Source organism: Telopea speciosissima, chromosome 3 (assembly GCF_018873765.1).
Source record: "Telopea speciosissima isolate NSW1024214 ecotype Mountain lineage chromosome 3, Tspe_v1, whole genome shotgun sequence".
Taxonomy (NCBI): Eukaryota; Viridiplantae; Streptophyta; class Magnoliopsida; order Proteales; family Proteaceae; genus Telopea; species Telopea speciosissima.
This window is the reverse complement of record NC_057918.1, coordinates 17,516,156-17,539,868: the sequence shown is the minus strand read 5'-3', so window position 1 is coordinate 17,539,868 and position 23,713 is coordinate 17,516,156. Positions and strand designations below refer to the sequence as shown.

General features: G+C 37.9%; 3 protein-coding genes and 1 non-coding gene across 5 annotated transcripts; 3 read left to right on the top strand and 1 right to left on the bottom strand.

Annotated features, from left to right (window-relative positions):
• Positions 1-218: 218 nt before the first annotated feature.
• LOC122653991 lies at positions 219-899 on the bottom strand. 2 transcript variants are annotated; one of them, XM_043847964.1, is made up of 2 exons: positions 483-899; positions 219-450 (listed from the first exon to the last, which is right to left on the bottom strand). In XM_043847964.1, exon 1 carries the CDS (start codon positions 764-766, stop codon positions 497-499), a length of 270 nt encoding a protein of 89 aa, XP_043703899.1. In that variant the 5' UTR covers positions 767-899; the 3' UTR covers positions 219-450; positions 483-496. The 2 variants fall into 2 exon arrangements, with proteins under 2 accessions (XP_043703899.1, XP_043703900.1); XM_043847965.1 differs by having other exon boundaries at positions 219-717; positions 751-894.
• Positions 900-8,917: 8,018 nt separating this feature from the next.
• Positions 8,918-15,176, top strand: LOC122654914 (MDIS1-interacting receptor like kinase 2-like). The gene is made up of 2 exons (XM_043849173.1): positions 8,918-10,782; positions 14,818-15,176. Exons 1-2 carry the CDS (start codon positions 9,198-9,200, stop codon positions 15,174-15,176), a joined length of 1,944 nt encoding a protein of 647 aa, XP_043705108.1. The 5' UTR covers positions 8,918-9,197.
• Positions 15,177-19,304: 4,128 nt separating this feature from the next.
• On the top strand, positions 19,305-19,376 carry TRNAD-GUC. Its single transcript has one exon. It is a non-coding gene; the product is annotated as a tRNA-Asp (tRNA).
• An 819-nt stretch (positions 19,377-20,195) lies between these two features.
• On the top strand, positions 20,196-21,578 carry LOC122654913 (protein PSK SIMULATOR 3-like). The gene has a single exon (XM_043849172.1). It carries the CDS (start codon positions 20,196-20,198, stop codon positions 21,576-21,578), a length of 1,383 nt encoding a protein of 460 aa, XP_043705107.1.
• Positions 21,579-23,713: the final 2,135 nt, after the last annotated feature.

The window sequence follows — 23,713 nt, the reverse complement described above, 5'->3', positions numbered from 1 at the left end:
AGAACCAGAGACATCTGTGTAAAATTGTGTAAATCATATTTGTAAAAGAAAAGAAAGGGGAAGAAATAAGTCCTGTGCAGAAGCCCAAAAAGCTCTATCCTGTATTAAGCATGTCTGCTTGAAGGATTTCATATGCATCATTTACCAAGAGAATTCAGACGACAACCACACATGAACTCTCTCAGTTATAATATTGTAACCCTCTCTGCAAAATTCAGAGGGATGAAGAAGATACTTTACTGCCTCTACCCATTAAAACTGGGAAAACATGTATCTTGTACACAAAACAAGTTGGTGTCATCCCCCTACAAGGTTACACAAGTCATGGAAAATCTACTGAAATATTTAACAAAAATATTTACATCTGAAGTCAAAGAGGACGCCAGAAACAGAGAAGAAGAAGAAGAAGAAAGAAGAAAAACAGAGTCCTATATCCTACTCCTCTTTGTAATCTGTATGGATATCCATATACTCAAATCAGATTCTAGAAGGAATTCTACGAGTCTCCAACAGAGATTGGTTGACGCACTCGTCCCAAAGGAGAGCGCGAGAGCTGCCTTGTGATCTCTCGAAGGACAGGCCTTATCTCGAGCTGGGGAGGTGATGAATCCTTAATCTTCTCATACTCTTGCTTGATTTTTCTCACTTGGCTGTGAATTGGAATGCCCAGATGATTATTTCTCTCTTTCTCCCATTCTCCGCCGTAGCTGTAGTTGTAACTGTTGCCGTTGCTATTGTTGGTATTGGTGTTCTTCATCTGCTCCATCTCCGGCCAAAAGCTTCAAACAGAAACTGAGAAAAGAAATCTTCCGTTCTTCAATTACAGGTTTTGGTATGAAGTTTTTAAGATGTATTAATATTTATATATGGAGGTTGGAGGGGATGGGAAGGAACGTTTTGTTCGTGAACAGAAGAAGGAAAGGGTCATGGGAAATATGTTTTTCTTTCTTTCCTTCTTTGGATTAATTTGAGACGGCTCTTTTGAAACGAGTACACTGATAGGTTTCCCGAAATACCCTCTTTTGTTTTCTAAAATTACGGGATTTGGATTCATTTCTCAACTCCGTAATGGTAATTTTTCGGTACAAAAGGATCATCAACCACCTAATCCTTTCAGTGGGGAACGAATATCCTTTCCTTTGACTGGTGTCTCTGTGATCTGCTAAACTACCAAACATGCCGCCAAAGACCGATTATTACGTTCAACTGTGATGAATTTACGAAAATAGCACTTATCTTTCCCTCAATCTCCAATGTTTTTTAATAATCTTATCACCCACGTGTTTGTGGACCTTTATCCGCTCCTGTACGGGAGGTGCTGCTGTGCGCATTGTGCGGCGCAGCAGCGGACATGTGTGCACAGTGGGGCCCGCTGTGCACACATGTCCGCTGCTACACTGCACGATGACACAACAGCACTGCAGTGCACAGCAGCGGATAAAAATTCTGTGTATGTATAAGAAAATTGTCAGTGATTTGCCATTGTTTGTTTGTCATTCATTATGTTCTGTTTTAAATTCCAAGTGGATGGTTAGGAAATAAGATTGCGTGTAGAAATTATCCTTGATAGACGAGAGAAAGGGTATTTTAGTTATTTCATTGGCTCTACCGATTCTAATCTTGTGGAGATAATTTCAGAGTGTCATTGTCTTCATTAATTTAATAGAAGGGTAGTTTTGTCATTTTAATGGGTCGGAGGGCATTACGTGGATTAGGGTTGATTTGGTTGGGTTGACGTGTGAACATACGTGGTTAGGTTAACGGTTGTTTGTTGGGCGGCAACCATCAAGCGTAAGCGTGAAGCAGCAAATTACTGTCCCACGTGGCACGGTATCCTCCTGTTGAAGCAACCTATGTAGATTCGTCGGTTGACCTTTATCCGTTTCGTTTACTCTCCACAATTATTGTTCTATTCTATCTAATCCACGTTTCTCTATCCCATCATTCAACCTTAAAATACTCCTCAAAGACTTCAAACTAAATTAGTCTTAATTTTGGATTTTTTAGGAAAAAAAAAACCATTCGGACACTAAATCATAATTGGAAAATCGGGTTTTGATTGAGGTAAGTAACGCAGGTCGAGCCAAATTTTTGAGAAACTTGATCAAGAGTTGTATAGATTATGCCAGGATAAAAATGACGAGACTTGATAATAACCCTTAAATCATTTGAGTCAAATAAAACTGGGTATTTTTACTCAGCTCATGACAAATTCGAGAGTTTAGTCATTTTAAAAAAAATCATAATGCCGGATCATTTAGAAACTGAGTTGAGTAAGATAGTAAATCTTTATTCTAAAATTATAAATAAAAAACCTCCACTCTTTCAATCTCTTCTCTTGTTTAATGATATAACTCAAAATGCATTGATATCTAGTTCCTTTTTTTTTTTTTTTTTTTTCTAACGATTTCTTATAACTTTATGTATTTTTCTGATTTTTATTAATTTATACATATTCTTAGCAATATTTAAAAAAAAAAAAAAAGAAAGAAAGACATTACTCACCTTAACCAGGTTTGACAAGCACAAGGCCAAGTCACAAGGATTTTCTGAAAAACAAGTCTGAGTGAGAAAATCTGATTTTCCATCTATGCTATAAAGAGTTAAAGACTGATAAAGGAATTGTAGAAAATTGAGCGAAGGGATTGAGTTAGATAGATTCCAATCTGATGATGATACAGAAGTGAGATACACATTGGTTCATAATCCTGTCATCTATTATTAAGCTTTGCGTGTACGGTATTATTCTCAACGATCCACAATAATAAGAGAGAGAGAGAGAGAGAGAGAGAGAGAGCCAATTGCAATTGTACATGTAAATGGTGGAGGTGACCACGTGACTTGTAACAAAATGTAACATGGTCATGGTCACAATCTAGAACAAGAAATTGGTGGGACATGGCACACGAGTCAAAGGTTGATTTGGGGCACGTGGTCGTCGAGTCCATAATGAGCCATGTATGAGCCTTTGAAGCAAGGATTAATTATTGTAAAATTTTAGTTAGTGTTGCCTTTAATTATGTGAGAAGGGTTTTGCTTTAGCTTGGACTGGTAGTAATGGAAGCGTGTCTAGAAGCACTGATAGAGGAGTCAGGATTGACGTTTGGACGAGTTCTAGAAAGTTGATTGGGTCAGCCCCAACATTTGCTTACCTCACAGAGTCAGTTTTTTTTTTGATAAATACGTCACATTTTTTTTTGATAATTATAAATAAATACCTCACATAGTCAGTCACATATGGTGGAGTTGTCATAGGTCATTATTGAGCTTATGGATGGTGACAATAATAAGTCAAGATTGTATCAATTTCAACATCCTCTTTGATTAACACTAAGGAGAAGAGATTTTTTTTTTTTGGTTAGAAAAAAAAAAAAGAGATTTAATCTCATGAAATATATTGACATCATCCGTGATTATAGGGGATAAAAGTTACAGTATATGTAGATTCGTCTATGGGGGACCCATGTCATTAAATGAAGAAAAAGAATCTCTGAAATGTATATACACCTTAATCACGTGTCTTTTTTTATTTTTTATTGTTTTTTTTTTATCAATAATAACTATTATTTATTGGATAGAGATTTTCTATGATGTCAAAGTAGAAAATCACACTAATAAGAATGTGAGGATCAGATTGGTTCAATAGGAGACTTACATTTCATATGAAAAAATTAGAACATTAATATAATCTACACAGGTTATCATGTGGGAGAGTTTGAGAAGAAATTCCCACTCCGACATCATAGGAATCTTTTTTTCCTTATTTATTATATGAATTAGAAAGGTGTTGGGTGTTAAACTAGACACCTGGTTAGGAACATTTGAACGAGATCCTTAAACCTTAATGTTTTACATGACAAGATTTGTTGTGGCCACATGTGAAGCCACAATTATGGACCACTACCATATACCCATTTATTTATCTTTTCATATTTTTAGGCCTTAGTGGTGATTGTGGTCACTCATGGAAGTGGGCACATAGGTTCATGTTTGGCTTTACAAAGCCTCTATAACATGTTTGGTCCAATATATTATGAGAGATTTATGGAGTATGGTGATTAACTTGTTTTAAAATTTTAAAGCTAAAAATTAGGGAGGACAACCACGTGGTGTATGCAATAATTTAGAATAATAAATTGGTGATTCGTAGCACACGAGCAAATTAGAATGAGGGTGAGGGACCTCATGTTTATCATGGGTTATTTTATTAATTCCAATCTAAATATCATATGCACCAATACCTAGATTGGATCTGATTGTTTAAAAAAAAAAAAATAAGATTCGATCTGATTATAAGGATTTAAATTTTCAAAATGTTTGTTTAAGACATGTAACCCTAATTATGTGCTACATCAGAATCTAGTTGGAGTCCAAAGCTCATGGAAATATTATCCAACTCATTGACTTACAAGGGTAAGTTTTAGGTTTTTAACCCTAAAGCATTATAGATAGTACGTGGCATGAGAACAATTGCCTATTGCAATTGATAGCAATAAAAATTTTCTGTCGTACTACAATTTACAGGGTGTGTGGTGCACATCCTGCAGTACAGCAAAGGCTATGTGTGCAATGTGTACCATGTGTGCCACGTGACCTATGTTGTGTCGCCGAGATGTGCACCGCAAACCCTGCAGTACGACAGAGGATCCGGACTCAGTTGGTAGTGTGGGGGGTGGTAAAGTTCATCTTATGAGAAGGTCTAAGATCCAAATTTCTTGGCTTTCATCTTCCTTCCCCCATAGCATAAGATAGAGTAGGTACCGATAAAAAAAAAATCCAATGGGTGCTCTCTTTGTCTAATTTATCTGACGACAGTAATAATCAACCCTAAAAATAATTCAAGATAATAGATAAGTATTGCGACATAAACTATAGGAAAATTAAGGATCACCTAGGTAGGTGATCATTCGAATAACAACTGATATCAAATGCCCCTACTTCCAAGATGATGCAGAAATTTTGACCGTTGGATAAACATTATAAGTTATGGATTGCCCACCTAGCCAACAAAGGTTGTTGGGTTGGGTCAATCTGGGCTCCATCAAAGTTGTCAGGAGGTAGATATAACAAGACTTCTTTTTATACTATTATGACATAAAATAAATAATACATGTATTATACAAATTAAATTATATAAAGACACTTGTTATATTGAATGTAGAAGTGCCAAAATTTTCATCCAATTGTAATAGTTTCCTAATTGCTAGTGTGGCCCACCAAGAGGGGCTATGGTTCGCCCAAAATATCTCTCACATGGATTGTTGATGGAGGCCCAAATTTTGTACAAAGGTCACCCTCCAACGTTTTCTTTTTACGTATCAATTTCAGTCGAAGAAGAACTGGCCAAGTGAAAAAACACAACTTTGAAAATCTAAGATTATGAAGAAGATGCAAATCAAATATAGATTTAAAGTTTTAAGAATAAGACTAGAGCCAATTAAAAAATGGTTACAATTTCTTAGCTCATCATTTTGGAGAACAAATTAAAAAATTAACTGACTAATAAAATCTGAAATTACATATTTTGACTTTTGATTTAAATCTCTATAGTTTTCCGAATAATTATCACCTCCAATTCGTTGCCCGTTTCAATTCCTTCAAATCCTCTAATAGGGAAGTAGACCCCACCAAGGGCAGCTTTGGGTAGTGTGTTCGGGAAAGGAGTAGGATGGTTATTTCCGCCCCCTATGTGAGGAATTGGAGCGGACAACGAATTGGAGGGGATAACGATTCATAGTTTTCCACAATGTTAATTTATTGTCGTTTTCATTTACCAAAAATAAAAGTTTATTGTCGTCCTCTAGTATGGGATTTTTCTTTTTCTCTCTCCTACTTTATTTTTAAGAACCTCACGTGGATTATGCCATTTCTCACACTGTCATTGATGTGAAGTGAGAGATTCCCACAAATGGTTTGGGGAATCCAGCCCCTAGCTATATAATTTTCTAGAAGTCTAGAAGTGCCTCTTTTTATTGATAGTGAAATTTGTGTTCTTGGAAAAAGATTGAAAGAGTATGAAGTCATTGATTAAACAGGCTTCAGTGAGAAGAGGGAAGAAGAAAACTTACAGCAGCTTTTTTTCGGAATTTGAACATCCAAAATACTTCCAAATTTATCACATGCTATGAAACTATGCACGGTTGGTTCTACCGACTTAAAAAGGAGTCAATAAACTCAACACATTGTGAACAAGTGCCTATTGCACTTGATAGCTTGTTGTGCATAAAAGTCCATCGCTATCCGGAAGTCTTGGGTTCAAATTTCCTAGTTCACATCTTCCCTCCCCTTTACCTATCAAAAAAAATGAAAAAATCAACACCCATTAGTGTGACGCTGTGACATTCTCAAGAGCATCTGAGCGCATGTCCAAAACACAATGGGGGCCAAATTAACCGCCCTGCCCCTAAGAAAGGCAAAATCCCGCTCCAAGATGTTTCCGCATGCTTTTATTGGCCCCCAGGCTTGTGGCCCCTGCACTCCACCACAGAGAATACTTCCCGCAAATAATAATAATAAACCATAAAAAAAGAAAGAAAAACATAGATGGTTTCTGATCCTCCCCATTAAAAACCAAAACCACCCGAGGCCAAGCCCAACTGTGGGCTTAAATAAGTTTGCTTGGGTTGGGCGTGGAGAAAGCTCAACAGTTGGGTCAGGCTAGGCTTGGTCTCCTTAGACTTTAGCTTGCCCTTGGGCCATACCTCCAGCCGACCCAACCTGATTGAAGCCCACCATTAACCCCCAACTTGTGGCTGAGGTCCAAAACCCAAGTTAACTCTCTCTTAAGGTGTAGGTGCTAATTATAGTTATCTATATACTACAAGGCAACGGTTCTCACTTGTCACTCTACGTTTTTGGATATTTTCATGAAAAGAATTCTGAGAGGCAGCGTGGCCCCTGTGGGGGTAAGGGGTCTTGCAGAGGTGGAGGGAAGAGGGAGTTTCAATTAGGTGGGGGGAGAGAAATTAAGTGTGGGGGCTAAGGTAGCTTAGTTGTTACTTCACAAGTCTTCCCTATATCCATCAATCTTCCTTTGCTTCTTTTTTCCCCACTAACCGTGAACATGCATTGTGAGCATGGTTTTAGGAGTGAGTATTAGGGATGATATTGGTCTCTACGATACCAATTCGGATCGGACTACAAAGGTTTAGAAGTCACTTTTCAGGATCAAACCGTATATCGGACCGGATTGACGTAGTATTGGTATGTAGAACTTAGGATCAGTCCAGTATCAGTCCATCAATCAAATATCGACCTGTCAATACTGATTCGTCAATTCAATATCGATTCTTAGAACCATGCATGATTGTGAGGCTTGCCCCAAGGAGAAAAATACTTAAGATGAGAGGTATTAATTAGTAATACAATAGTACTAATGTGGACCCGAACACACAGACACTGTAAGAGATTTAATAATAACAAATACTTAGTCTCAAGCATGGAATTGAATATTGATGAAATATTGGAATATTTGGTAGGGATGGACTGGTCTCCTCTAGTCCTCTCTAATGCATTGAACTGAATATTGATGAAAAATACCGTATATGAAGGTTTGAATCCATTTTGACTTCTTTGTTTTCTTGGTAAGGAGGGAAATTTATTGATGAAACTTCACTTCACGAAGGAGAGCAATATAAAGATGGACTGGTCTCCTCTCTCTTGCATGGAACTGAATATTGATAAATTACCGTATATGAAGGTTTGAATCCATTTTGACATTTTCTTTACTTGGTAAAGAAAGAAATTTATTGAAGAAACCTCATTAGTCACTTCACGAAGAAGGGCAGAATTACAAGTATCAAAGAGAGAAGAACTGCCCGAACACTTTGCCTGGGTGGGGTCCATCTGTTCCCTTATTAGAGGGATTGAGGAACTGAGCCAGACAGGAAATTGGAGGAGATAATTTTCTGGAGCTTTAGAGATAAAATAGGCCAGGGGCCAAGGGTGAATGTTCATGTACGCAAATGTACTTGAACGACTCACAATCGTTCAAATAGAACATTCTCACATAATGGATTCCAACTGAACAACTGAGTCACTCACGTACTTGAACATTCCCTGCATACGGGGCTAGGGGCCAGGTTCAAAATTCCAATACACAAATTGACTATGACTAGAGCCGAAATTGGCTAGAAGATCAGCAACTGAATCCATTTTGACCAGCAAGTCTCTCTGCCACTTTTTTAAAGTTTTTCTTAGCTTGCAATATGAGAAAAGTCAAGTCGTCATCAGTCAATTAATGATCCTTTTTCCATAAATAAAAACAAAACAGAGTGAGCCGCCTTTGTTTGAAAAATAAATTTGTTTATTTCTTTGGAAAACAAATTAACAAGACTTGAGAATACTAGACACTATCTACATATTAGCAATTGAGCATAGATGTGATCACAACAAACCATCCAACAACTCGTACGCCATGGTCTACTTCACCACAACCAAAATTCTTTCCCGTACTCCGACTCTGTTGTCATTGTTCTTCCCATCTGGTGTAGTGCTTCTTTGCCTTATCTTCTCCTCTTCCTCTGCTTATGGTCGTAGATTAGGGGTAGTCTCTCAGGTATCAAGTGAAGCAGAGGCTCTCCTCAGATGGAAAGCCAACCTCAAAAAGCTACTCCATTACTGCTCTCCATTCTTGGAATCTTACATCACCATCTTCAACCATGAGTAGATCAACTTCATCAGCAATCCCATGCAAGTGGTTTGGTATAACTTGCAACAAAGTTGGAAGTGTGATTGAAATTAGTCTTCCAAAAGTGGAGCTGCAAGGTACGCTTGACGACTTGACCTTCTCTTCCTTTCCCAATCTCATTTATCTCAATTTGAGCAATAATGAACTCACAGGAACCATTCCCATCCATATTGGTTGCCTCTCCAAACTCATCCACCTCAATCTACGTGAAAACAAACTCATTGGTTCAGTGCCTTCAGAAATTGGAGGTATGAAAAATCTAATTGGCTTGTACCTATCTCAAAATAAACTCAGTGGTCCAATCCCTCATTCTCTAGCTAATCTAAGTAAACTAGAGGTTCTCTATTTGGCTCAAAATCAATTTTCTGGTCCCATACCTCAACACTTAGGTAGCCAAGCATCCATTGTAAAAATCCAGTTGTCTAACAACCTCTTTTTTGGAACTTTACCTCAACAAATATGCTGAGGACTATCACTTCAAAAATTAACTATTGAGAACAATAGTTTCATGGGTTCTATTCCTGACTTGAGAAATTGTACAAGTTTAAGGAGAGTTCGACTTGAAAACAACCTATTTATAGGAAATATAACAGACAGTTTTGGTGTATATCCACATCTTTCTTACATTGATTTGAGTCACAACAAATTATACGGGGAGTTGTCACCAAATTGGGGACAATGTAAGAATTTGTCAGTGCTAAAGATTTCTGGAAACAATATTAGTGGGAAGATACCACCTGAGGTTGCTCAATTAACTCAACTTGGACGACTTGACCTTTCTTTCAACAAACTTTCTGGAGAGATACCGAAGGAATTCGGTCTCTTATCCACTTTGTTCCACTTGGATTTAAATGACAATCAGATTTCAGGGCATGTACCAGTTGAAATTGGCAAATTAATTGATTTGAAGTTTCTAGATCTCTCAGCAAACAGGATAACTGGATCAATCCCAACACAGCTTGGTCTATGCTCCAAATTGTTGTCATTAAATTTGAGCTGGAATTCATTGAACGGTATCATTCCATCTGAAATTGGTAATCTAGTAGTTCTAAAAGAGCAATTGGACCTTAGTCATAACTCAATCAGTGGGTCAATCCCACCACAACTTGGAAAGTTGATAATGTTGGAAATGTTGAATCTATCCCACAATATGCTCACAGGTTCTATACCTCTTTCTCTCCAAGGGATGGTTAGCTTATCATATCTTGATCTGTCCTATAATGAGTTGGAGGGTGTTGTTCCTAACAGTAGGGTTTTCAAAAATGCTTCACGTCAAGCATTTAGAAACAACAAAGGGTTATGTGGTGAACTTCAAGGTGTACCACCCTGCAATCGATCTCATTCGAGCGATGGATCAAATAAAAATAAACATAAAATCATCATATCCATCATTGCTTCTTTGATAGGAATTGTATTGCTTTCATTTGAAATTATCGGTGTCCTCTTCCTCATGCAAGAAAAAGTGAAAAAAGGAAATATAGAAATAGTAAGAAGAAACCATGGCAATATATTTTCAATATGGAATTTCGATGGCAATATTGCTTATGAGGACATTATTCAAGCAACAGAAGATTTTGATGCTAAATATTGCATTGGAACTGGAACTTATGGGAGTGTTTACAAAGCAGTGCTACCTACAAACCATGTAGTAGCCTTGAAGAAGTTTCATCCATTTGAAGGTGAGGTGATAGTTGATGAGAAAAGCTTTGAGAATGAGATACGCACATTAACAAATATAAAGCATCGGAATATTGTCAAACTTTATGGGTTCTGCTCCCATCCACGATGCATGTTTCTTGTTTATGAGTACATGAAAAAGGGAAGCTTAGCACGAATCTTGAGAAATCAATTAGAGGCTGTGGAGTTGGATTGGCTAAAAAGAGTAGATGTCATCAAAAGCATGGCCAATGCTTTGTCTTACTTGCATCATGATTGTGTTCCACCAATAATTCATCGAGATATTTCAAGCAAAAATATTTTGTTAGACGTTGAACTTGAGGCTCGTGTATCTGATTTTGGCATTGCAAGACTATTAGAGCCAGACTCATCTACTTGGACATCACTTAAAGGAACTCATGGATATATTGCTCCAAGTATTTACATTTATCACAGCTATATCTATATTGTTATTGTTGTTTAAGGTTTCTTTATTTTCACTCCATTATTTAAGACCATTTAAGTATTTGTTGTCTTAGTATCAAAAAGGGGAAAAACGTGTTTGTATCTCCTATCTTCAAGTCCAAGTGGAAGCACAATTATTATAATTTTAATAATATTGTATTTGGACTTTGAAAGATCGAATATACAATCATCAAAACTTGATAAAAGAGAAATGTATTTTAGGTTCCTTTAATTACAATTCTCTTCGAATAAAAGGATGAATGTTTCCACGTCTTATCCATTACTTATTAAATACTTATCTTTAGATTTTTTTCATTTAAGCTATGACGTTATATAAACTAAAAAGAGTACACAGCCTTTAATTTAATTGAGTAATTCACTAAAAGCAAACTAAAGGATATCAAAAATTGTTTATATCTCTTTGAATTTCTTGATGTTTGTAAAGAAACCAGGCAAAAACCTTTTACAAACTAAAGGAACTAAAAAAGTACAAAAGAAAAAAAAGGAACATGAACATAGAAGTTACTTTATTGGAGGGAAAAAGAGTCCCTAATATATTTCCTATGCTACCTTGTCATATTTTCCTAATAAATTATTTTTATATTCTAATTTTTTAATATAGAAATAAGAATTTGTAGCACTATGTACTTTCCTATCGAATTAAAAACAAATTACTATACCCTACACTCTCTTTTAAAATGTCCAAAGCTTTTGGAGCATAGTCGAACCTTCAGAATTTTATTAATCAAGTCCAAGAACTCAATACATTTGGGGAGGGGTGGAACACCACATCCAACCTTCCCATCAAACGAAAAAAGAAATCTTAGGCCATCCTTTAGAATTAAATTGATCAAAGCCAAACCAACTTTTGAAAGGGGATGTTAGAGGGTGAGGGGTCGTCTAGTCAAACTAACTATTGGATGGATAGTATGGTATAACCTTTTGCTTAGGTTGTACTATTAGCTGTCTAGCTATGACTTGCATGAGATGGAGTTGAGTCAATCCGGGTCTAGATTTATCTTGTTTCTGAATTAGTCCTTGTACACCCTGAATCCATATCTGTCTTCTCTTTTAGGTAAGGTAGAGATAATTGGTAGATCTAATTGCGCTCTTATTTTGTATATATTTACTAATATACCTTCCAACCTTAATGAAAGATAATCAATTCCATTCCATTTGAACATAGTCTTAACATGGTATCAGAGAGAATAACAATTACAAGAGTGAAATCTCAAATCCAAGCAGATTGATACTGTTGTAGTAAAATAAGGATAAATTTCAATATGTAATTCGGTTTGGGGTGATTCTAGTTGGAGATTAAGGCTAACAAATAAGGATAAAACTTTTGTTCTTTGAGTTTTTTGAAATTATGAATAAAAATGGGTGAAATGGGGTTATGAATTTGAGGACACTATACAAACTGAAATCTTGAAAACTATAGAATGAGTTTTCCAAACTTTGTGTACAATATAAAACTGGAAAAAAAAAAAAAACAAGAATGATATGAATTCGATTTTGAATCGAAAAATGAAGAGATGGACATGGAAAAATATCAGAAAATAAGAGAGAAGGGTAGAGAATAGATGAGGATGAGGATACTTGCAAGAAAGTACTCTTCTAGGTCCTTTAGTGGAGGTAGAATTTCCAGCTCTTCAAGACGTTGATAGAGACAACACTTTGAGGTCACCGGAGGTTTCTTCAATTCTTGAAGATTGAAGGTTGAAACTCAACTTGATTTTAAGTGAAGGAAGTTAACTTGGCAATAGTTTCTTCACTAAATCTTGTTGAAGTCCCCAAAACATGTGGTGGACCAATGACAAATACCAAGGAAGAAAAATAACAAAGAAAAACTAAACATATGCTTTCTTGTTGAAGACTCTAATGTTAGAACCAATCTCCAATACCTTGATACATGTTTCTAGGAGGTAAGTGAAGTTTCAAAGAGTTTTCCTTGTAGCTGAACAAGGGAAGGCAGCTTCATGACTTGGGGAAAAGTAAGAGGCACTCATAGAGACTTCCAATGGAGAATTCGGCCAAGGTGTTTGGGCCAGCTTCTTTGGTGCTTTTTGATAGCTTTGTTCACAATATTATTGGTGCTTGATCATGCTTTGGTCTAGGGCTAAGTGGGCTTGGGCTTTAATGCGGGCTGATCTCCTTAGGGGTTGTGATTACTAGATGGATGCACTTGGGCTGCATCATAGTACAATCCTTGATAATGTCTATTCTAAAATCCCATCTCCACCCTATGGTCCAAGGGTGTTAATTGATTCTGCTCTAGTTTGAACAGTTCAATTCAATTTAGTTCATATCGTTATTGAAGTAAACTGAACCGATTAGCAATTGGTTTCGATTTGAATCATTTCAAGTTCCCAAATTGAAACCGATTAGTAATCAGTTTGTAACAAAATTTTATGGTATCTATCACTGGTTCGTTTAGATTTTTTGTTGCTTTTTGTGTTTTTTTAACAATTCATAATCGGTTTAGTTATTCAGTTTAATCAGTTTTATTCGATTTATAATTGATTTTATTTGGTTTAATCTAAACTTGACAGTTTATCAGTTCAAAATTGAAACTCAACCAATTTTTATTTTTTACAATAAGTCATACCAAATTCTGAACTGAATTAATAATAATCGATTTATCGGTTTCAGTTTAAACAATAATAGTGCTCGATTCGGTTTGGAATCGACACCCTTAGGTATGGCCCACAATGCATTACCGTTTCCTTGTGTTTTTCTATTACTAAACAAATTCAGCTTGTCAAAATTGGTATTTAGATCATTTTCCAACATTTTATATAAAAGCATATGTATTAAAGTTACCACAGGAGTAGATGGTGACATGAATAAAAAACAAATCCATAAAGTCATAGCAGCAACTAAAGGGAGTAGATCGAATTGATAATTCAGAACTCGGGGAAGGTGGCTAGAAGAACATAGATGGTTGATGGAAAGCCTGAACATGCAAAAGAAATTTGATTGAATTTGAGTCAGAAACTTGATATGGTTAAACCAGTCCTTGCATATCCAACAATTAGAATTGCCAGATCATCTTTTCATGTGACTGAAATAGGTGGATTGTTTAGATAAAAATTTTAACTATAACCATATGAAATTTATATTGAAACTACTAAATATAAAATTATCTTTGGTAGATAAATCGCCTGTCTTGTAGGAAGGGCCTCCGCTAGCATATTGTTGTTATTCTCCAATGCCACTGATGAAATGATTTTTATGAAGCGCACCTAAATGAGTAATTGTTTTAATCAGTTGGTCATTAGTAGCCTCTTTGAACGATACAAGATTCCTTGCTCACATGTAAAATTTGAGCCTAACCGAGTTTGACAAGTGGCAAAATGATTCATGATTATGAGAACTGATACGATCCTGGATCTCAGCCCACAAAATCGGTTCAGTAGGTGAGGGTGCCCAGGATTATATTAGTCCACACTAGAGTTCATTACTCTCCGATGTGGGATACCCACCAGAGTTCATTACTCTCGAGTGGGACAACAAGATCGTAACATTCCACCACGCTTCTGGACCGATGTCCCCGGCTGCCCACTCCATGGCGGCTTTCACTCCGGACCCCTCGAGCACCAGGTAGCCCTTTCCATAGGTCGTCCTTGCGGTGCCCCGACCCGTAGACATGGCAGCCTGCTTTGATACCACTGATACGATCCTAGATCTCAGCCCACAAAAACGGTTCAGTAGATGAGGGTGCCCAGGATTATATTAGTCCACACCAGAGTTCATTACTCTCTGATGTGGGATACCCACCAGAGTTCATTACTCTCGAGTGGGACAGCAGGATCGTAACATTCATAGATCCAGATAAAGGGTTAATGATTGAATTTGATCTTAAAAATTGATACTTGGTGAATCCAGATCATTCTCTAGCATAACCATCATTTAAAATATATTGTAGAAACTTGTATTTATTTTAGAACTTTTTTTTTGTCTGTCTCATACATTGTCACTAAGCCCATTTCTTTCTTCCCTTGCAGAGCTTGCTTACACTATGGTTTTCACTGAGAAATGTGATGTATATAGTTTCGGAGTAGTGGTATTAGAAACAATCATGGGAATCCATCCGGGGGAGCTCATCTTAGCTTTAACATCACTAGTTGGCCAAAAGATGCCATTAAGGAATGTGTTAGACCCCTGCCTCCCATTTCCATCGGATCAAAATATTGTAAATGATGTGATTTCTGTTGTAAGAATAGCACTTGCATGTTTACGTAGTCACCCACAATCCCGCCCAACCATGCATCAAGTATCAAAAGAGTTGCTCGTTCTCCGACCATTTGTGGGGCATTTTCATACAATTACTCTGGGTGACCTAAATGATATTGAAATAGAATAAGTAAATGCATCAATTAATAGGTGATCTATTAATTACTTTTATTATGTATTGAATTATTAATTTTTCCTCTAGGGATTTTCTCATTGACACCCCTTATAAGGTGTCAAAAAAAATTTGTAACCTCATTTTTTTGTTGTCTTTTAGTATAACACATTTTTTTTTCAATGAGGGTAAATGTTGTTATTTCACATAAAAAGTGCATTAAAATGACTTTCAATTTGTTGAAAACTCTTTTTTACCCTTTGATGAACCATATTGTGTCCAACCAATCATCAAATGGCATGCAGTAGGACTAAAGGAACGGACTGACCAAGGTTGAACCAAACTAAGTCTAATTTAATTAGTTGGGTCGAGATTTAAATGTTAGTCTAATCTGATCGCACCAGACCGATTCCCGATTTGACCAGGAGACCAAGCTGAGGAGTCAACTCAGCTCCTCGAACAACTCCCCCCTTTTTACCAGTCAGCATATGACCCCATGTTACACAATCGGTAAACACGTTGGACAAATCCTAAAGCTTGGGCGACAAGCAATTAAACCTGTGGTAAGCTAACCTTACCAAAGCCCGAACCAGTTAAGGTCGCACTTTCCTTGTGATTCCCAACCCGACAGGTGTCACACTCCACAGATGACACCTACCCCTATATGGGACGCTCCCTACCATCTCCGATCTGGAAAATCACATACCAATCTACGATCTCAACCCTATAAATAGCAGCCCCTACCACATGTAAAGGGGTTTCCCACTTCCTATTCTTTGGATATGAGTTTTTATCTGTTGCAGAGATCTAACTTAGGCATTATAGCGTTCTAACTGGTTCAGGCTGGCATTCCTTTTTCTTGTATCGTTCTCTTGTGCAGGATAGTTCAGCCAAGAGAAATCCAGCCCGGATTTCACAGCAACACCCTTGAATTATATATTAAATTCGATAACTTCTATGAATAGGACAAGGCGCAATTGAAAGGTGTCAAGATTTAAACACAAATATAGACTTATCATTTAGACACTCCCTTTCCACTGATGTACCATATCATTTTACTCGCTTTCCTTATGGAATATTTTGTTCTATTTTTTATATGTTGGAAAAGAGCAATTTATAACTCACACTCAGTCGTAGAAGTGCCTTAGTTGGACATTGACTTTTCCAAGTTGGATTCCGAACTTCCAATTATTTTTTGGGTGGAGTTCTTGCATGCCATTTAATTTGGTGTCACATAGCTATTTCATTGGAGGAGGGCAGGCCTTGGTATAATGGTAAGATTGCTTCATTGTGATCAAGTAGCCATAGGTTCGAGTCTAAACAGCTTCTCTGTGAAAATAAGGGTAAGACTACATACATAATGACTCTCAGATAGGAGTGTCAACTGGTCAGGCCTACCCAGGCCTCACGGTGCTTAAGGCCCGCACCGTGACCACCTGTTTAAGTATTCAAGCCGGGCCTGGTCAGGCTCAATCGAGCTTCAAACTATAATCGGGTAATATAATCAGTCTTTAACTGGGTTTTAAACGGTGCAAAACCGGGCTATGGGCCTGTTTAAATATAAACGGGCTTTAAACGGAGCATCATGTTAAAGCTGAATGTTTTAATTTTACAAAGAGATGTATCATTTTGCCACCTCTTTTCTGTTTTTTCCCATTAAAATTGAATATTTCACCTGTTCGAACATGACCGATTCATTAGAAATTGGCTGAAATAGTGCAACTCGTGTTGGCCCATGTCCCATTATATAAATCTATGCTAAAAAAATATCATAAAATATACCCAATAATCAAGCCCAGCCCAACAGAAAGTTAATATCATAAAAATATACAGTTCAACCCAACAGAAAATTAATGTCATAAATAGATTTTGGCCAATAAATCAAACAGGGCCCAAGCCCATAACAAAGTTTACAAGTTAAAGGGTCAGGTTGTAACCGATCAGGCTAGGTCGGGCCTAGAATCGGTCAGTCTGGTTGGGGCGCCTGATGGGCAAGGACCCTACACAGGGACCGCCCGGTTAGTAAACATATCGGTCAAGTCGACACGTTTAGTGAATGGGCCCGGCTGGGCTTTTGTTGGGCTGGTTCGATCAGTTCTACGGTTAGTCTACCAAATTACTCCTTCAGGTGGTTGAGAAAAGTGTTAGTCCAAGCATACAAGAAACATTTTATGTTTTTTGTCTTTAATTTTTTTTTATGTGTGACATCATTCATCTCGAGGCATCAAAGGATTTTTTTTTTTTTTTTTTTAAGTTGTTGTTGACATCAAAGGATTCAAAGGTTCTCTATTGGGCCTTCAATCCGAGCTTTAATTATGCATCTAGAGGTTTGTATAATCATGAACGCATTACACTTTTTTCTTGGTAGGAGAAGGAGACCCATTTCTCTCTACAAGGACCATTGAGTTGACTGAAGGTCAAGCAATCTGAGATGGTCTAACTATGGAAGAAGGATCAAGATTCAAAGTAGTGAAGTGTTAATATCACAATTGAAACAGAAGGAATTTCGTCATTCTCTATGGTTACTCGTTCTTCAAATATGATTTGGAAATGAATTTTCAAAAAAAAACACCATTCAATATTAATTTTCAAATGCTTCTCCAATTATTTTGTAAAATCCCAATTTAAAATAGGAGAATGATTCGCTGATCGGCAGACCATGCACTTTTAGGGGCAAAATAAGAAAAAAAAATACATAAATGGAGGACAGTTTCGCCGTTCCCTATTTTGACAATTCCTCCTTTCCTATGTTTCTAAATTTTTATCTCCTATAAGTCTGACACCCTCCAATTCCCCTACAATCCCTCACATGGGAGTTGAAATGACCACTTATCCACTGTTTGGACACATTTCCCAAGGCAATGGGTAAGTGGTCATTTCACTCCCATGTGAGGGATTATAGGGAATTGGAGGGTGTTAGAGAATAGAGAATCTATTTTCAAAATTGAATTACCTAGCAATTTTTCTTTGTTAAAATTATTTTTAATGGATAAAATACAAAATTTCAATTTCTTAACAAAAAAATTTATTTGTTGATTTATTTTATGAAATCTATGAAAAATTCAAATAAAGATGACACCAAAGAGAGCCTAAAAGAAGGCCAAATTATGACAATGACATGCCTTGGTCCCCCCCTCCCCCCTCTCCCCCTCTCCCCTCTCCCCTCTTTTTGCTCTCTTTTTGTGGGTGCCTATTCTATCCTATTGGACCTGTTCCATGCGAGAGATAGAGAGAGCAGGAAAGATGAGAACCAAGTGATTTAAACCCAAGACCTCTAGGGTGGGATTTTACTTTCCTCAATTCTACCAACTATGCAGTTGTTCTCACGCGGGGAAGGGGGGGGGGGTTCTTAAACCCTAAAAAAAGCTAAGACCCAAGGTTCACTAGTCTCTGCCCACCCTAAACTGCTAATGGGTTCTAATTTGTCAAACTATCTCAATTTGGTGCGAATTTGAACTTAGAAAATTCAAATTTGGAATTGGTTCCCACCCAACCCCGAACTAGTTGTTTCTGTGAAGGCGTCAGTGTTCAAGTAACAGCAAATGCCAGGATAAATCTAGAACTTGGTATTTAGTTTCTTAGCGATTGGTATTGGATCAAATGATTGTATTGATATCAGTATCAATACCTGGTCGACCCTAGATGGGGTATCGGTCTCAGATCGAGGAGTAAATGGATACTCTAAGATAGAACAAGAAAATTTGAATTTGATTAATTTAACTTTTAAGAATTTGGAGCAATTAGAAAATTACAAAAATGAAACTATTCAGTTTGAACAACAAAGATCTAATAATCAAGTTCGACAACAAATTTTCCAACAAGCCTTATAAGGAGCTCTAGGAAAATTGACTGATCTAAGCGGATATAATCCGGATCTCAATCCTGCATAAATTGTCCACAAATTTTGTTTCCAATGAAAAACTTTCTTTCAATGGAAAACAATATTTTTGAGATACTTTAGCACTTTGTTTCACTTCTCTAATTTTTTAGGGCCTGAATCATCAGGCTAGGGTTCCAAAAAAAAAAACCATCAGGTTAGATTTTTACCAAAAAAAAAAAAAAAAAACCATCTGTCTAGGTTCCTCTAAATCGTCAAAATGGAAAAATATAACAAATTCGACTTAAGAAAGATACCGCAAGCATCAAGTCGTTGTAGTATAGGGGTAAGTATTCCCGCCTGTCACGCGGGTGACCTGGGTTCGATCCCCGGCAACGGCGATTAATTTTGTTAATCTGCACTCTCCATTCATATAATGATCTTTTATTTTCATTTGACCTTTAAAAAAATCAAAAAGACTATACTACATGGACCCCGCATTCGAGTAATCTTATCCAATTGGACTCCTCTATTTTTGCCTGCCCCTACACACAAGTAAAGTGGAATGTATCGCTTTACCCTTGCTCATCGTGTGCGTACTTATGTGTGGGGGTGCACGATAGTACCGGATAGGCGGAAATGGAGGAGTCGGATCCAATCTTACTATATAAATTTGGAATTACGCTATTGTCCCTCTAAACTCCAACCGACATAACTGAAATCCGCCGACGTGGTGGGTAATTAAGGCAAGACATTTCCCCATTTTCTATCCTCTCCTCCTCCACTGCGATTTACACACGAATCTGTCTGTCATCTCCGCTTCTTCCTCCGAATCCGAATCCGAATCCTTAGCTGTTTTTAGGTGTAGTAATGAAGAAGAAGCCCAGAAAATGCCTCCGTCCTCCCTCATTTCCTTATTTCTCATTTCTTCTTTCTTCCTTTCCTACTCTTTCAGGAAATCAAATTAACCCTCGTTTGGAACCTTTTCTCTACCCCCAATTGATCTTTTCAAACTGTAGATTAAGAAGCTCTAGAGTGATATGGCCATGGTCGCCACCAGATCATGGCTCTACGATATCGGAAGCGGCCTGAAACGCTCTATCTCCTCTGAGACCAAGAAGAAGAACAAAAACAGTCAACAACAACAACAAGAAGAAGAACAAGAACAAGAACAAGCTCAACTCACCCTCGGTATTCTCTCCTTCGAGACTGCTCGAACCATGTCACGCCTCCTCTCCCTCTACAAGTCCCTCTCCGACGAAGAACTCAACAAACTCCGCAACGAGATCGTGAAATCTGAGGGCGTCTCTTATCTCAACTCTAAAGACGAAAGTTTCCTTCTCAACCTCGCCTGTGCCGAACGAATCGAAGATCTCGACCACTGCGCCATCACCGTCACTCGACTCGGCAAAAAATGCTCCGACCCTGCATTATGCAATTTCAAAGATGTCTACTCCGATCTCAAATTTGGTATCCTCAACATTAGCAAATTGGATTTCGTGTCGAAGGAGGTCGATAAGAACATCGAGAAGATGGAGAAGCTAATTTCTGCGACCTCAAATCTGTACTTAGAATACCATTCTTTGTCCGAAATGGAAGTAGCGGAGCGGAAATTGAAGCAATGGAATCAAAACACGGCCATGGAGAACTCCAACTCGGAGGTTTTCGATCAGAAATTAGCGGCTCAGAGACAAGTGGTTGGGCACTTCCAAGAGTTATCCCTTTGGAGCCAAACCTTCAACAAGGCCGTTGGTCTCATGGCTCGAATCATCTGCTTCGTCTACGCCCGAATCTGTGTATTTTTCGGACCCTACGTTTCGGTCCTCCCTCCAGTATCGACCCGAAACGTCCGTTCCCGTTCGGGGCCGTTACAGAACCAGACTCTTCAAAACAATCCGATTCCTGACAAGCCTCGCACGAAATCTGGACCACTTGGAAAACCACCCAAACGGAACTTAATCAGGTTTTTGAGTCGGGACTCAAACCCGATCGAAGATGCCCCAATTGGAGTCGGATTTGGATTCGGATTCGGTATCGGGTTCCAAGAGAACCACTACTATGTATTTGGTGATGGAAAGAAGAACAAATTAGTACAGGTGGCGCCGCCGTCGACGCTTGGTGGTTCCGGACTCTCGTTACGATACGCGAACGTGATAATTCAGGTAGAGAGGTATCTGAACTCACCTTGCTCCATCGGAGACGATGAGAGAGAGAATCTTTATCAGATGTTACCGACAAGTTTGAAGATGTCGGTGAGGTCGAAGTTGAGGAATAGGTGGAAGAGGAGGAAAGGGGAAGGCGGCGAGTCCGAGTCATGGGAGGACAAGTCGCTGGCGGAGGGGTGGAGAGAAGCTTTGAAGGGGATAATGGGATGGTTAGCACCCATGGCGCATGATACTGTGAGATGGCAAGCGGAGAGGAATTTTGAGAGGCAAAATTTCGAAGCGAAGCCGACAGTGTTGTTGTTGCAGACATTTCATTTCTCGGATAGAGAGAAGACGGAGGCAGCGATAGCCGAGATTTTGGTCGGTGTGAGTTGCATATTCCGGTATGAGAATCGTTATTTCGGTTCTAGCTCCGGGTCAGATGACGATTTTAGGTGAGGGATTCCGATCTAGTTTAATTAACATTTGTGATTAGGGTTCCTGTAATTCTTTCAAAATTTTTATTTAAGGGTTTCTATTTTTCTAGGAAAACATGGACAATAGGAAATGGGGGAAGGGTTTTGTGCACAATCGTCCATGGTGCATCATCATGCACAGAGACGTAGGATGGAGGATTTGGGTTTATAATATATACCCTTCTCACTCAAAGTTATCATACAACTTTGTAAATGACTTTTGTTCTTTGTTTGGATAGCAGGAATTGAAACTCTCTGACAAATGAGGTCTCTAACCATGAATGGTAACAAATGCAAATGTATAAGTCCATACTCATGGTAAAGAACTAAAGAATTAGATTGGTCTCATCTTGCATGCGATGTTTACTATTTAATATTAATGGGGGCGGAAATGGGATACCGTTGAATCACAAATGTAGTTCCTCTGCGCAATCTTAGCTATCCAAGGAACTCGTCGCAACTTTCCTTTTGCATTTGTCGAGAAGCACACACTAACATTCTCTCACTTAGGTTTCAAAATACCTAAGTCACAATGAGAGAGAGAGAGTAGAAGAATTTCTGCAAAACCCATTTGAGAAACGAATGAGAGCCTCAATTAATCCTATCCATTAACCCCATCTCCTTGGAGTCTTCTTTGGTGTTGGAATTGAAGCTTGTGCGAGTCCATGCAGCCAAAGATCGTTCTCGGAGCAGCAAATCTCATGATACATAATGTGTTGAACAGAAGGTTTCCTTTGTCCCTAGTTCTGTTCGTACATGAAGGGTAGGAGCAGGGGATTGCAGAGTAGGAAGCAGGTCTGAGCAAGTCGAAGGTGGAGAGCAAAGTGGGGCTTTCTTGCAGTGAAGCCATGGTGGACATTTAGTGGTAATGAAAGAGGTTTCAAGAAACCATCAAAGGGTTTTGCTGATGATATTACCAAAATCAAAATTGGCTTAATGCCTGATTAGAGAAAAGAGGGGCAGTTCTCACGAACCCAACCCGAATGAAGTGGAGCTAATAGTGGCAAGAGAGGTCCTTGGGAAAGAAACAGGGATTGGGATCCTCTCCAGTGAGCCCAACGACCAGGGAGTGCTCAGTGAGCAACCAACGGCTGGGCTGGTTGGATGCGTGCGAGGATGTGTGTCGGCACGCATCCAGCCAAGAAATAGGCACCTACGAAGGTGACGATAAGTAGATAGCAATTGGAATGCAGAGTGGCTCACCTATTCACCTACTATCAAATTCAATATTCATCCCTTGGTCACATAAAGTGGGCCTTATGTGTTTTTTGTAGGTTGTTCTTCAGATAATGATTCTAGGAGATCCGATCATTGAATTTTGATGTTCCATATATCACCGGAAATGTATTTTAGAGTACTATACAATGATGTAAAGTTTAACCACAAATTTGGTTAGAAATACGTTAAAATCATTCTCAAATTGGGAGATCTACATGACATGCATTTTGATGAAATGATGGCTAAACAATGTCTTAATCACATTAAAGTCTAGATTTAACCTTAGTATGGTAAAATAATACTAGTCGAAAAGTTTCAACCAATTCTGATAATGTTTGGGCATCCAAATCACCCCAGAGACAAGATCTCTAGGATCAATTTTAAGCTCAAATCATTAGCAACAAAGGGTGGGGGAATATTTTAGGGTGATAAAATTCAGTGTATGTACACCAGAGAGAGAGAGAGAGATAAAGAGGGAGGTATGGTCTCTGCATTCGGTCTTCTATATGTGTTCATTATTAAAAAAAAAAGAAGCCAAAAGGGTCATAGTTTCATGAGAATTACATGAAATTATTACTTGGCTCATTAAAAGAGCCATTGTTTACCATGTGCTCATTAAAAAGCAACGCACAATAGATTATATGCAATTTCAATTTTGAAATTGTAGGGCTTGTCATAGATTTCAGAATTTCTCTTCCATTTGATTTCAATTTCATTGAAATAAAGTGTAAAAACTAAATCAATTAACTTCCGAAGTAGAGACCTCTATCTGAAATTGAAATAGAAGTCATACCAAATCAAGACTAAAATCACAATATTAGATATTAAGCAACGGTGTCCTGAATGTTTAGAGCGATGGAAAATAAAAAATCGTCATAAAAAAAATAAAAAAAAAAGTAC